The sequence below is a fragment of the Podarcis erhardii genome (assembly GCF_964252035.2).
Source record: "Podarcis erhardii genome assembly, chromosome: 13".
Classification (NCBI taxonomy): Eukaryota; Metazoa; Chordata; class Lepidosauria; order Squamata; family Lacertidae; genus Podarcis; species Podarcis erhardii.
The window spans coordinates 7,685,646-7,699,454 of record NC_138502.1 but is presented as its reverse complement, the minus strand read 5'-3'; the positions used below and the strand labels follow the sequence as shown (position 1 = coordinate 7,699,454).

The 13,809-nt window shown below is 42.5% G+C and overlaps 1 protein-coding gene across 7 annotated transcripts in view; it reads left to right on the top strand.

Annotated features, from left to right (window-relative positions):
• The window catches only part of LOC309326639 (T cell receptor alpha chain MC.7.G5-like), a 142,626-nt gene that overhangs the window by 119,902 nt on the left and 8,915 nt on the right, over positions 1–13,809 (top strand). For 2 of the 7 annotated variants that reach the window (XM_081835513.1, XM_081835514.1), the window contains exon 3: positions 4,479–4,528. The exons of 4 other annotated variants lie outside the window; for them this stretch is intronic. In XM_081835513.1, coding sequence (XP_081691639.1) covers positions 4,479–4,528 — 50 coding nt within the window. Of the gene's footprint in view, positions 1–3,184; positions 3,235–4,478; positions 4,529–13,809 lie in introns of all 7 variants that reach the window. One more of the 7 variants, XM_081835511.1, reaches the window with a different exon arrangement.

The following is a 13,809-nucleotide window of genomic DNA, read 5'->3' as shown; positions in this document are numbered from 1 at the left end:
GTCTCTCTGTTGTCTAATTGACACCAGAGCAGTAGATGTCAAGAGTCTTTGAATTGTGATCTGCTCCCTATCAAATCCCACCAGAAATGCTGGCTGTGTGGTGTCTTTTCACTACAGCAAGTGTGAGGAACCTTTAACCCTCCATAGGTTGCTGAACTACAGCTCCCATCTTCTCTGGCCATTGGCCATGCTTGGTGGGGCTGACAGAAGTTGTAATTCGGCAAAATTTGTGGGCCAAAGATTCCCCATGCCTGCACTGCAGCACAGTCAGCCTCCTGGTAGATCTTTTTTGTGACAGAACATGCTGCTTTGGTTTCCAGCAAGAGCAAGACATACTTGCTGGGTTTTTGCTATGGCTAATCTTACTGTGTGAATACCGGGAACTTCAAGTTGGTTTTCGGGAAAGGAACAAGATTAGTGGTGGAGCCAAGTAAGTAATGTAAGCTACTTTCTAGAAGTAGATTATACAGGTAGCCTGGCTGGATCCATTAAGGTTGCAGTTCTAACCATACTTACTGGAGGGTACACCCCACTGAATTCAATGGGACTTACTTCTGAGTCGTCATGTTTGGGATTGTGCTGTTAGCCAAATATTCTGTTTCTGCCTCCACAGCTTACAGAAATTACTTGAAGGTTCCTTTGTCGTCTGCCCCTAGGGGAAATCATTTTCACTCCTCGTCAAATTGAGTCCCTTCCTATGGGTTGGAGATTTTTCATCTCTATCTTTAAGGGATTTTACAACATGGATACCTCCCACCCCATACACCTCCTTAGATTCAAACTTCACATAATGTTCTCCTTGTATGTGGTCCAGAGGGAAACTTACATGATTTTGGATATGTGACCTTACCTGATTTACAATTTTCAAAACAATATGTGAACCAAAACTTCGTTCATAATTGAAAATTCTCTGAATTCTCCACACCGGTCATTCTGATTTATTTTTTTAAAAAAGACTTTTATTTCTAAAGAGCTGTCAGCTTTTCCAGATGCTTCTGTGCCTGTACTCTCAATAGAAGTTAGAGTCTGGGGAACATTAGCAGTCAGTGTTTATGTCCATACCAGGAAATGATATGGTGGGGAACCTGTGCCACCCTAGACAATGTTGGACTACAGTTCCTATCACCCCCAACCATTGGCTATGCTGGCTGGGCTTGATGGGAATTGTTGTCCAAAAAAGGATGTGGAGGGCACAGGTTGCCATCCCTGTCCTAGGCTATCCCCTTCAGCTCTTGGTTTTGTGTGCTCCTTGAGCCTGGGCAGTTTTTGTCAAAGCAGGAAACATTGTGGGTATGGCGGTAGCAGCACGAAGGTAACCTTTGGAAAGGGGACTAAACTGGTTGTGACACCAAGTAAGTTTTAGCCTTTAATTCATTTCATTTTGTGACTGTGAGTGATCGGGATCACCTTCCCTAACCAAAGACAACCAATTAAACTTGGTCTGATATACAATGCAGGGCTAGTCCATAGAACAGCTTCCTCCAAACTTGAACTCTGCAGGCGCTTTGGAATACAATTCCCATCAACCTCATCCAGCACAGCCAATCATCAGGGATGATGGGAGTCGTAGTCTACTATCATCTTAGAGACACCAGGTACCTCATGATCGCTGCCCTATATTATCCCTTAGCACCTTCTCCTCTTAAGTCTGCCCCTGGGTTGCTCGCTTTTTGTCAAGGCAGAAAACACTGTGGCTATATCAGTGGATCCTGGAAAGTAGCTTTCGGAAGTGGAACCCGACTGGTGGTGACACCAAGTAAGTTTCAGCTCTTAATCCCTTTTGTTTTGGATGGATGGTGATTGGGAATACTATTCCCCGCACAAATGCAACATGCAAAACTTTGACTTATCCAACGTATGTAAGTTGAACTCAGAAATGCAGTGTCAATCCCTAGAGCAGTAGTCTCTAACCATGTGCACTCCAGGTGTCATTGGACTACAACTCCCATCAGACCAGACACCATGTCTAAGGGTCAAGGATGATGGGAGTTGTAGTCCAACATCATCTGCAGAGCCACAGGTCTCCCCACCCCTTGTTCTAGAGGTTTTTGAGTGACATTGAATCACTGTGGGAAAACAATGCAAACAAGGTGGTCTTTGGTAAAGGGACCGTCCTGAAAGTGAATCCCAGTAAGTATCATGGTTCATATTATTTGTTCATGATATCAAATCCAGAGTGTGGTGTCGGTGTCGGTGAGAGTTACTAACAGTTAAGGGCAGCTGCAGATGAGTCAGTGATAACAACAACAACAAACCTATGGTTACGTGAAACATACTCAGTAAACACACAAGACGTAAGTGCCTGTACTTTTGAATAAATAAGGTATACTATTCATTGTATCAAATTGTAGATTACAACGGAAGTCTCATAAAGTTCAATGAAAAAAGCAGAAGACCCAGTGGATCAATACATTCTCTAGTCAGTTCATGCATAAGGTCCATACATGTATAAGTGTCTATTCCACCTGCCTGTTCATAGAGTCCAATAATCAACATGAAGGGTTGTTACAGTTCCATAGAATCCTTTCACAGATTCAAAGACAAGGAATATTAGCCTTGTTTCGCCATCCTAGGCTTCAACCACTACTATGCTATAAGATCCACTATCCTGTAATATTGCATATGAGTCTGTTCTACCAATGTGGAACTGTAACAACCCTTTACATGTGGAACTTTATGAGACTTCTGTTGAAATCTACAATTTGATACAATGAATAGTATACCTTATTTATTCAAATGTACAGCTGGCTATGTCTTGTGTGTTTACTCATGAATCAGTGATAGCTGTGAAGTTTCTAGAATCAAAGACTACTGGGGGAAGGAAAGCCTTTTCTGCCTACTGCCCTGCACTGCCATTTTGAAAATACTAGACTTTAACATTGGCCATGAGAATGTAAGAATTGTTTTATTGCAGGGTGGGGAAGCTGTGACCATGCAGATGTTTCTGGGCTCCCCACCCCCCACCCCGACCACGCAACACCCCAAAAAGTGTTGATCCATAGATTTCCTAACTTTGTGCCCTTGCGACAGTTGTTGTCGGACTACAACTCCCATGAGACCTAGCTGCCATGCCCAAGGGTCAAGGGAGATGGGAGTTGTAGTCCAACACCATCTGGAAAGACATAGGCTCCCTGTCCCTCTTCTAGAGGTTTTTGAGAGACTTTGAATCACTGTGGGAATACAGTGGAGACAAGGTGATCTTTGGCAAAGGGACTAAGCTGAAGGTGAATCCCAGTAAGTATCATGTTGTTGTTTAGTCATTTAGTCGTGTCCGACTCTTCGTGACCCCATGGACCAGAGCACGCCAGGCACTCCTGTCCTCCACTGCCTCCCACAGTTTGGTCAAACTCATGTTGGTAGCTTCGAGAACACTGTCCAACCATCTCGTCCTCTCTCGTCCCCTTCTCCTTGTGCCCTCAATCTTTCCCAGCATCAGGGGTTTTCCCAGGGAGTTTTCTCTTCTCATGAGGTGGCCAAAGTCTTGGAGCCTCAGCTTCAGGATCTGTCCTTCCAGTTAGCACTCAGGGCTGATTTCCTTCAGAATGGATAGGTTTGATCTTCTTGCAGTCATAGTTCATTTTATTTGTGGATGATTCCCTGTGTGGAACATGTGTGACTATGAGTTAAGGCAGATGACCCAGTGGTCCCCATGTTGTTGTTTTAGCAACAAATCTTGTCAAGGAAAGGGAATCCTGTTCAGCCCAACACACTATTGTGTCATCTTGAATATGCTAGTATTTATTAACACTTACCCTGGCCATGAGTATGTCAGAATTGTTTTATTACAAGGGTGCGGAGCACGTCTCCCTCCAGAGATTGCTCCCATCCTCTCTGACCATTGGTCATGCTGCCTGAGGCTTATGGGAGTTGGAATCCAACCACATTGGGGGAGGGGCACAGGGCTTAATCGAGAGGGGTTAATTCCCAAGGAGAAGCGGATAGAAGAAGAAGAAGAAATCTCATATAGAGGAATTCCACCATTCCATTCTTGAAAAGAAGCAAGGGAAGCTCTCTCCCTAGAACTCAGCCTTGGAGTTGAAGTTCATAGGATCAGAGGAAGATTTATAGGAGCACAACCAGTTGGGTCACAATGGCCACTGCAGGGGATACCACAACTATTATTTAGAATGGAGTGCAAGAGTCGGGGGGCACCAAATTTTAGTATCGCCCAGGGTGCCACTGAAATTTGAGACCCCGAGGTCCACCACAGATAGGATGGTATCTAACAACCAAAGAGCATTGCAAGTCCATCCCTACACCATTGATGGGGAATCTGTGACTCCCCCCATATGTTGTTGGGCTCCAGTTCCCCTTAGCCCCAGCCAGCATTGTCAGTGGCAAGGGGTCGTGGTTGTAGTCAGGCAATATCTGCAGGACACCAGAGACCCTTCTTGTCATAGATTATCCCCATCCTCTGTGTGTTCCTTCTGCCTGGGTATTTTTTGTCAAGAGAGGAAACACTGTGGGTCTTCAAGTAGTAAGTGGAAAGTAACCTTTGGAAGTGGGACAAGACTGGTTGTGACACCAAGTAAGTTTCCATGTTTAATTCCTTCCATTTTGCATGTGTAATGGACCAGATTACCTCCATCCTTCCCCAAACCAAAGGCAGCCCTCCCCCCCCAACCTAGTCTTCAGGTTGAGCCTAGGGGGGCAACCAGGAACACAGTGCTAGTCCCTAGAGCAGCTCCCTCCAACCTTGACCTCCCCAGGTGCTTATGACTACAACTCCCATCAGCCTCAGCCAACCCAGTTGTAGTCCCAATATAATTTGGAGGACATCAGCTGCCTCATATCGCTTGCCTTATAATATCTGTTAGCACGTTCAACTCTTAACTTTGTGTGTTTCTTGTGACTGAGCCATATTCGTCAAGGGAGGAAACACTCTGGGTGTCCAGTGGGTCCTTCAAAGTAATCTGTGGAAGTGGGACTAGACTGGTGGTGACACCAAGTTAGTTATAGTTCTTAATCTCTTAAATTCTGGGTGTATGGCAGTTTGGGTTACACCTCTTCATCCAAGTGCAATACCAAAACCTAGTCCTATATTGCCATAAATAGGTTGAGATTGGGGGGGGGGGGACCAGAAATACTGTGTTGGTTCACACAGCAGCTATGCCTAACTAACCTTGTGTGCTCCAGGGGTTCCTAGACTACAACTCCCAGTCACCATGTCCCATGTCATGGCTGATGGGAGCTGTAGTCCAACACCATCTGGAAAGACACATGTTCCCTGTCCCTCTTCTAGAGATTTTTGTGAGATATTGAATCACTGTGGGAATGTAGCTGGAAATAAGGTGATATTTGGAAAAGGAACTATCCTGAACCCCAGTAAGTATTAAGGCTCATTTAATTTGTGTTTGATGTCGCTGGAACAGTATCACATAGTATGGGTATCTGCCAATCAGAAAGTGTTGTAAGTCCATCCCTATACCAGAGATGGGGAATTTGTGGTTCTTCAAATCATTTTGGATTCCAGCTCACATCAGCCCCTGTCAGCATGGCTAATGGTCAGGGGTGATGAAGGTTGCAGCCCAGCCATATCTAGAGGACACCAGGTTCTCCTCCCTGTCCTATGCTACCTTTTCTCATGTCCAGCTCTTTTTTTAAAAAAAAAAATATTTATTCAAAGTTTAAGAGTTACAAAAAGAAAAAAGAGAAATACAAAATACATGAAAAAAATACGGCAACAACAACAAAAGGATACACTCACTTAAAAAAAACAAAAACAGATTAAACCTTTACATAACTTCTTCCGTTACTTATTTCCTTGACCTCCTCACACCTCCCATTTTTGTATTCTAGTTCAAATCGTTATTTCAGCAAATCCTTTCAACCTTATATTCATTTAAGTAATTTAATTTAATGTATTATAGTTTAACGTTCTCTCTCTCATCAATTTCAACTCATTTTTACTTAATCCTTTATATCATTTCTACCAAAACCACATAATTTTCTTTTTCCAACATCTTTCTAACAGTCCTTAATTTTACAATATTTTTGAAGATACACTTTAAATTTTTTCCAATCTTCTTCCACCGACTCTTCTCCTTGATCCCGGATTCTGCCAGAAGCTCTTTGCTCTGTGTGCTCTTTGTGCATGGACAATTTTTGTCAAGGCAGGAAACACTGTGGGTCTTCCACTGGTTATGGAAAAGTGACCTTTGGAAGTGGAACAAGACTGGTTGTGACACCAAGTAAGTTTCAAGCCTTAATTTTTTCCATGTGTGACAAATCAGAATACCTTCCCCCTTCTCCAAATAAATGCAACCTCCAAAACTTGGTCCAGGGTGAGGGGAGCGGCCAGGAACACAATATTAGTCTGTGGAGCATCTTTGTTGAACCTTGCATCCTCCAATTGCTTTGGACCATGACTCCCATCAGCATCATCCAGCATCTGATGATCAAGGATGATAGAAGATGTGGTCCAGTCTAGGAGACACCAGGTTCACCATCCCTGCCCTATACTATCTCTGAGCACATTCAGCTCTGTTCACTCCTTGTGTCTGGGCAATTTTTATCAAGGCAGGAAGCACTGTGTGTCTACTGCTGGTAACTGGAAAGTAATCTTTGGCAGTGGGACTAGGCTAATTGTGACACCAGGTAAATTTAAACCCTTATTTGTTTTCATTTTGTGAGTGTGACAGATCAGAATTCCCCCCCCCCCTTCCTCATCCAAATGCAACCCTCTAAATTTGAAATTGTGTCACCCAGTGCTATTTTTCTAGAGAAAGAGGTGCTGGAACTCACCATGAACACCTCCCTCATTCTCTTAGAATAGCAATGGTGCCCACTTGAGAGCTGCTGGAACTTTTGGTGAGTTCCAGCTGGAAAAAAAGCCTTTGTCAAGTTGAGCTTCACAGAGCAACCAAGAAGGCAGTATTAGCAGCTTTCTCTAACCTTTTTTTTTGCCTTTCAGGGGCTTTTGTAGTCCAACAGCATGGCCAATGGTCAGGGATGATGGGAGTTGCAGCTGAAAGCTTTGTGAATTCCCTCAAAACGTTAGCATACCATTGGAGTCCCATGCTGGACTCTCTTGCCTTTGAAACATACATATATTTACAAAGTTCCAGCACCACAGATAATGTAGGTATTGGCTACCATCCAGCATTTAAGCAATCATCCTGTTGCCTAAAGCTAGTCTTACATTGCCATAAATAGGTTGAGATTGGGGGGGGGGGAGAGACCAGAAATACTGTGTTGGTTCACACAGCAGCTATGCCTAACTAACCTTGTGTGCTCCAGGGGTTCTTAGACTACAACTCCCATTAGCCCCAGTCACCATGTCCCATGGTCAAGGCTGATGGGAGTTGTAGTCCAACACCATCTGGAAAGACACATGTTCCCTGTCCCTCTTCTAGAGGTTTTTGTGAGACATTGAATCACTGTGGGAATGTAGCTGGAAATAAGGTGATATTTGGAAAAGGAACTATCCTGAAGGTGAATCCCAGTAAGTATCAAGGCTCATTTAATTTGTGCTTGATATCAAATCCAAGGGGGAAGGGGAATGTGTGTGACCAACGATCACCATGTGTGACCAACCGTCACCATGTGTGACCAACCGTCACCATGTGTGACCAACCATGAAAAGGCAAGAATTGTTTTATTTGGCTCTGAACAGAAACACATAGTATGGGTATCTGACAATCAGAAAATGTTGTAAGTCTATCTCTATATCAGAGATGGGGAATTTGTGGTTCTTCAAATCATTTTGGATTCCAGCTCACATCAGCCCCTGTCAGCACGGCTAATGGCCAGAGGTGATGAAGGTTGCAGTCCAGCCATATCTAGAGGACACCAGGTTCTCCTCCCTGTCCTATGCTACCCTTTCTCATGTCCAGCTCTTTGCTCTGTGTGCTCTTTGTGCATGGACAATCTTTGTCAAGGCAGGAAACACTGTGGGTCTTCCACTGGTTATGGAAAAGTGACCTTTGGAAGTGGAACAAGACTGGTTGCGACACCAAGTAAGTTTCAAGCCTTAATTCCTTCTATGTGCAACAGATCAGAATACCTTCCTCCTTCTCCAAACAAATGCAACCCCCAAAACTTGGTCCGGGGTGAGGGGAGCAACCAGGAACGCAATATTAGTCTGTTTTATTTGGCTCTGGAACAGAATCACATAGCACAGGTATCTGACAATCAGAAAATGTTGTAAGTCCATTGCTATATCCCTCCCATCAGCACCACCCAGCTGACTCTGCTATTTAGCTTGGGGTAGGGAAGCTGCTAATCTTGCTGGACTTTGATTCCTATCACCCTGACCATTGGACACGCCAGCTGAAGCAGGTGGGAGTTGGGAATCCAACACCATTTGGAGGGCTGTGGGTTTCTCACCCCTGCTCAGACCTTGAGAGAGTTGTGCTTTGCTCAGTGGTGGACTTTGGGGTCTCAAATTTCTGTGCTTTGGTTCAAATTGGTTGGTGTATGAATAAAAGTCCATTCATTTGACTTGTAGCTGCTGGGATGGACAAGGTAGGATAGATTATTCTAACCAAGCCTTACCTATCTCTTACATTCTGCCCACCCCCTCCCCATATTTTTTTTTACTACCCCAATGGATTGAATGTACAATCCTAACTCCATTTACTTAGGGGTAAGCTATTTTTTCACACACACACACAAATGTTGGTTGGAAAAAGATATTTGGAAGTGGGACCAAGCTTGTGATTATTCCTGGTGAGTTGACATTGCTGTTTACAGTGGCATTTAAAGAAACTGGATTTGTGCGTTTTTATGGGAATCTTTTTCATGATTTGTTCCGTATTGAAATTTTCTGATTATACCAATACATCATTCCTACTCTGTTTATCTTTGTGGGATAATTCTTGATTCTTTATACAACCTAATTGAGAACATTCTTTCTTTTTCTTAAAAAGAAACCAAAAAAACTGGTTTGAAGTCACATTTAATTTCAATTGATGATTATGCTATCCAATGGTAGAGTAGACCCATTGAAATAAATGGATTTACTCTATGGCTAAAATATTACACTGCATGATTGTATTTACCACTTTATTAGGTGCTTTGCCCTCCAGATATTCCTGAACTGCTGCTGCCATAACACCCAGCAAGCATGGCCAATGGATGATGGGAGTTGTAGTTTAGCAGCAGCTGAAGGCACAAAGGTTCCTCACCCCAGCCCACAGAACACAGAGTTTAGCCACTATTTTGTAAAGGTGCATCTCACAGTGTTTACAACTGCTAGTGGGGTTGGGAAACCCACATTTGGAAGTGGGACCAGACTAGTAGTACTTCCTGGTAAGCAGACATTTTCTCATGTTAATTTTCTCATAGTAATTATGGTACACCATTATTTACCTCAGTGGATTGTTATTTGCCTCAATAGCATGACACAGTCCAATCTACCCATTGGATGGAGGCATCTTATATCCATGAGTGATGAGCCAATGTCAACCATACTCAGTGATCACAGCCATGGACTTGTGTAACTACATTGATTTCAGTGGGTCTAGTCTGAGTATGACCCAAAGTTTGTTTGACCTAACTTCCAAATAGATATCTGAGTGCCTTGAAAAAGAAAAGCCGATGGGCGATCGGCTCTATATATGTTGTTATATTTCTGGTGCAAAGGACCAGGATAATGCCTGAGGCCCATAAGAAGGCCGCCATTTTGTAAAGGTACGTATCACAGTGCTAACACTGCTGGTGGATTTGGTAAACTTGCATTTGGAAGTGGGACCAAACTAGTAATACTCCCTGGTAAGATGACACTTCTTCTTTTTCACGTATTGTTATGTTTAAGGTATTCATGGTAGATCATTATCTGCCTTGGTATGTTGCTTCCATATATTGCATGACATTATCACAAGCATTTTTTACAAATTGGGTGGAAGCATCTACTATCAGTGATATTCAATGTTAGTCATAGTTAGAACACACCACTGGAAATCAATGGACTTTTGTAATTGAAGTGCATCAATTTCAATGAGTCTACTCTGAGTTGACTATCACCCAATGTGAATTGGCATTCTCTTCTAGAGAAGGTATACAACTGCCTTGAAAGAAACAACACCTTTGAGATAAAAAGAACTGGACTTTGGGATGGATAATCGACAGTATATTTCTCTGTTATATCATATCTCTAACTGCTAGGTGCTAGTTCTGTGTCTGGGGAATTGTTATTTTAAAATAGTGACCTACTGAGGGGAGACTGAGAGGAGATATGATAGCCATCTTCAAATATCTGAAGGGTTGTCACATGGAAGATGGAGCAAACTTGTTTTCTCCTGCTCTGGAAGATAGGACTCGAACCAATGGTTTCAAGTTGCAGGAAAGGACATTCTGACTTTCTGACAGTAAGAGCTGTTCAACACTGGAACAGTCTCCCTCAAGAGGTTGTAGACTCTCCATGCTTGGAAGGTCATCTGTCATGGATGCTTTTTGAAGTTCTTTCCTTCTGAAACATGACTAGATATTCACAACCACCACCGTGTAGCACCAACAAAGCAGGCAACACGGTGCATTAAAGTCTTACAAGTCCACCATTTTGTAGAGGTACATGTTATGGTGTTAATAGTGGATGGGGAAAATTCATATTTGGCAGTGGGACCATGCTTGCAATTGTTCCTGGTAAGTTGGCATTTCTGTTGCTGCCGCTGTTTAAGAACACTTGACTGTAATGTAAAAAAAAAAACTTTTTAAAAAATAAATATATATTCATTTATTCCTTAACACAGTTGGGCAGAAAACTGGATATTCTGGTCACACTGTGTTCTAAGTGGCTCTTCATTTTTCATCCTTGAGGGATCCAAAGTGAAACCTGGGTTTTTGTTATACATGAAGTCACTGTGTATATGGAGGAGCTGGCACCAAATTATTATTTGGAGCGGGGACCAAACTGATTGTTAAACCAAGTAAGTCAAATACGGGAAACAATCTAGTTGGCAGGTGAGCCATTTTGGCCCAAATCTTGGAAATGCACTAGATACCTATTAATGACCACTTACCAGAACAAGATGGATTTTCTTTAGCTTGTATTGACCTTTCACTCTCCAGGGGAAAATGTGCCCAGCATAATATTTTAAGTTTGTGGCAATAAATTATTTCACATATGTGGATTTGATAGCTTAGCATATGTACAAATGTGACCTGCACCCACAAAAATGTAAAAGCTGTGTACTTATACCTGAATGGTGGTATACAATATTTTTCTTATACGGAGGTTTCCACTATGTAGCAAAAATGGAAATGATCTCATATGAAAACAATCTCAAATAACCTAATCAATCTAGATCAAGAACTAACTGCAACTCCCATCATTCCTCACCATTGGCCATACTAGCTAGGGTTGATGGGAGATGGAATCCAGCATCTGGAGGATCACATATTCCCTATCCCTGACCTAGATTCCTTAGGTCATTTGAGATCTACTTCATAGGTGCCATTTTATGCTTTGTTGTTGTTTAGTCGTTTAGTTGTGTCCAACTCTTCATGACCCCGTGGACCAGAGCACACCAGGCACTCCTGTCTTCCACTGCCTCCCGCAGTTTGGTCAAACTCATGCTGGTAGCTTCGAGAACACTGTCCAACCATCTTGTCCTCTGTCGTCCCCTTCTCCTTGTGCCCTCAATCTTTCCCAACATCAGGGTCTTTTCCAGAGTCTTCTCTTCTCATGAGGTAGCCAAAATCTTGGAGCTTCAGCTTCAGAATCTGTCCTTCCAGTGAGCACTCAGGGCTGATTTCCTTAAGAATGGATAGGTTTGATCTTCTTGCAGTCCATGGGACTCTCAAGAGTCTCCTTCAGCACCATAATTCAAAAGCATCAATTCTTCGGCGATCAGCCTTCTTTATGGTCATTTTATGCTACATGGGGACAACTGCTGTTAACTCTCTAGGTTACCTTAGGTGGATGGCTGGATCTGCCCCATATCTGGAATGAGAGCATAATGTTCCTGACCTAACTTGTAAAAATATAGACTACACAGATTGCTGCTGTGAACATGCAGGCTACAATGTATGTAAGTTTTGCAGAAGACAAATTTAGCAGGAAGTACTACCTGTTCCAACATTGTGTAAAGGTGTGTCTCATAGTGTTAACAGTGGTGGATGGAATAAACCCATATTTGGAAGTGGGACAAAACTTGTAATTCTGCCTAGTAAGTGAACTTCTTTATATATTTTTCCTTCTTTGTGTTTTTAAGCAATATTGGTATGATACATCAGGGGTTTCCATGCTTGAGTCTCCAGCCATTTCTGGACTACAACTCCCATAATCCCTGAACACTGGTCCTGCTAGCTAGGGATGGTGGGAGTTGTAGTCCAAAAACAGAAGGCAACCCAAGTTTGGAAACTCTGTGACTGATAGATTGATTGATCAATCAATCAATCAATCAATTAATTAATAGAATTGAGTGGAGCACAAAAGTTACCTTTTAGAGACGTAACTTTTGTCTTGATTCATCCCATAGCACAGTCAATTGGGACTTTCTAATTTCAAGTTATGGTCACATTAATTTCCAGAGGACTCTGTTCTTGTAGGCTGTGAGATTTCTATGCATTGTTATAGGTTCAGGGATGGAGAACCTGTGGCCCTCTAGCTGTTGGTCCCATCGCCCCTGACCATTGCCCATGCTGGCTGGGGTTGATGGGAGCTGGAGTCCATCATTATTTGGAGGACCACAGATTCCCCTTTCCTGGGTTGGATATATGTCAATTCAATTAAACCTTTGGGCATTCGGTGCTGGGGACTAGCAACAGGAACTGACTAACTCATTCATGTCCTCCTTATCACCTTCCAGAAGGGACCTAACTGGTGTCAGTTTGCAATCATAATGTTGAGGTAAATGCACAATTAGTCCTATGTCTATTCTGAGGAGGACAACACTATTTATTCTAAAGATGGCAAGGTTGAAAATCTGGATTCAACCCTCATACATTTCACTTGTAGAGCAAACAATTTTTTTCTTTTATAGAAATGGTCTATTGTTTTTCTTTCTAAAACACGACTGCATTTTCATATTTCCCTCCATGCAATAATAACCAAATGGGCAACTAGACTGATACATGTCAAGTCTCACAGAGCCACCATTTTGTAGAGACGTGACTTACAGTGTTAACAATGTTGGTTGGTCTCAGATATTTGGAAGTGGGACCAAACTTGTTGTTATACCGGGTAAGTTAGCATTTGTGCCTATACTGGCATTATGGGAAACTTGAGTGTTCATTTTATGTACTTTTGTGGAGAATTACTTGATTTGTTCTATGAAGCTCAGTCCTCTTTTTAGGGAGCCAGTATTTACTGTGAATGTAACCTGGCCAGATACAACTTCTCTGAGATTAATAAGGAGTGGATAGCATAATGTATTTCTTGTCACTTGTAGTTGACCACTGTTGGGAGGAAGAATGCTAGCAGACCATTGCTGCCATATAAGATTGCAATGCTTATGGTCCTGTGTTATTTACCACAACTACCATCATCAACACCACTCAATTCTCACATTAGGAAACTATTCAAATGGTGGTCACAGACAGTAGAAATTCACATCTTTGCATTTATTTAAAGACATGTATTTATAAGAAGACCGGTGACCTATGCAGGTAATACAATTATATTTGGGAGAGAGACAAGGTTGTCAGTGGGACATGGTGAGCAAATAACATTGTTTGCTTATTTTGGCCAAGATCCCAAAGGCTACTCTATGCACTCCCAAAGGCTTTGGGTTCACCCTTTTGGATTTCTGTTTTCTCTTATTCATCTTAGAACAGTAGGCCTTATCACAAAGTTGTGAAACTGTTCTGAAAACTAGTTTTTGTTGAGTGGGAAGTAAGTGGATTAAAACAAGCAAAAAACCCATA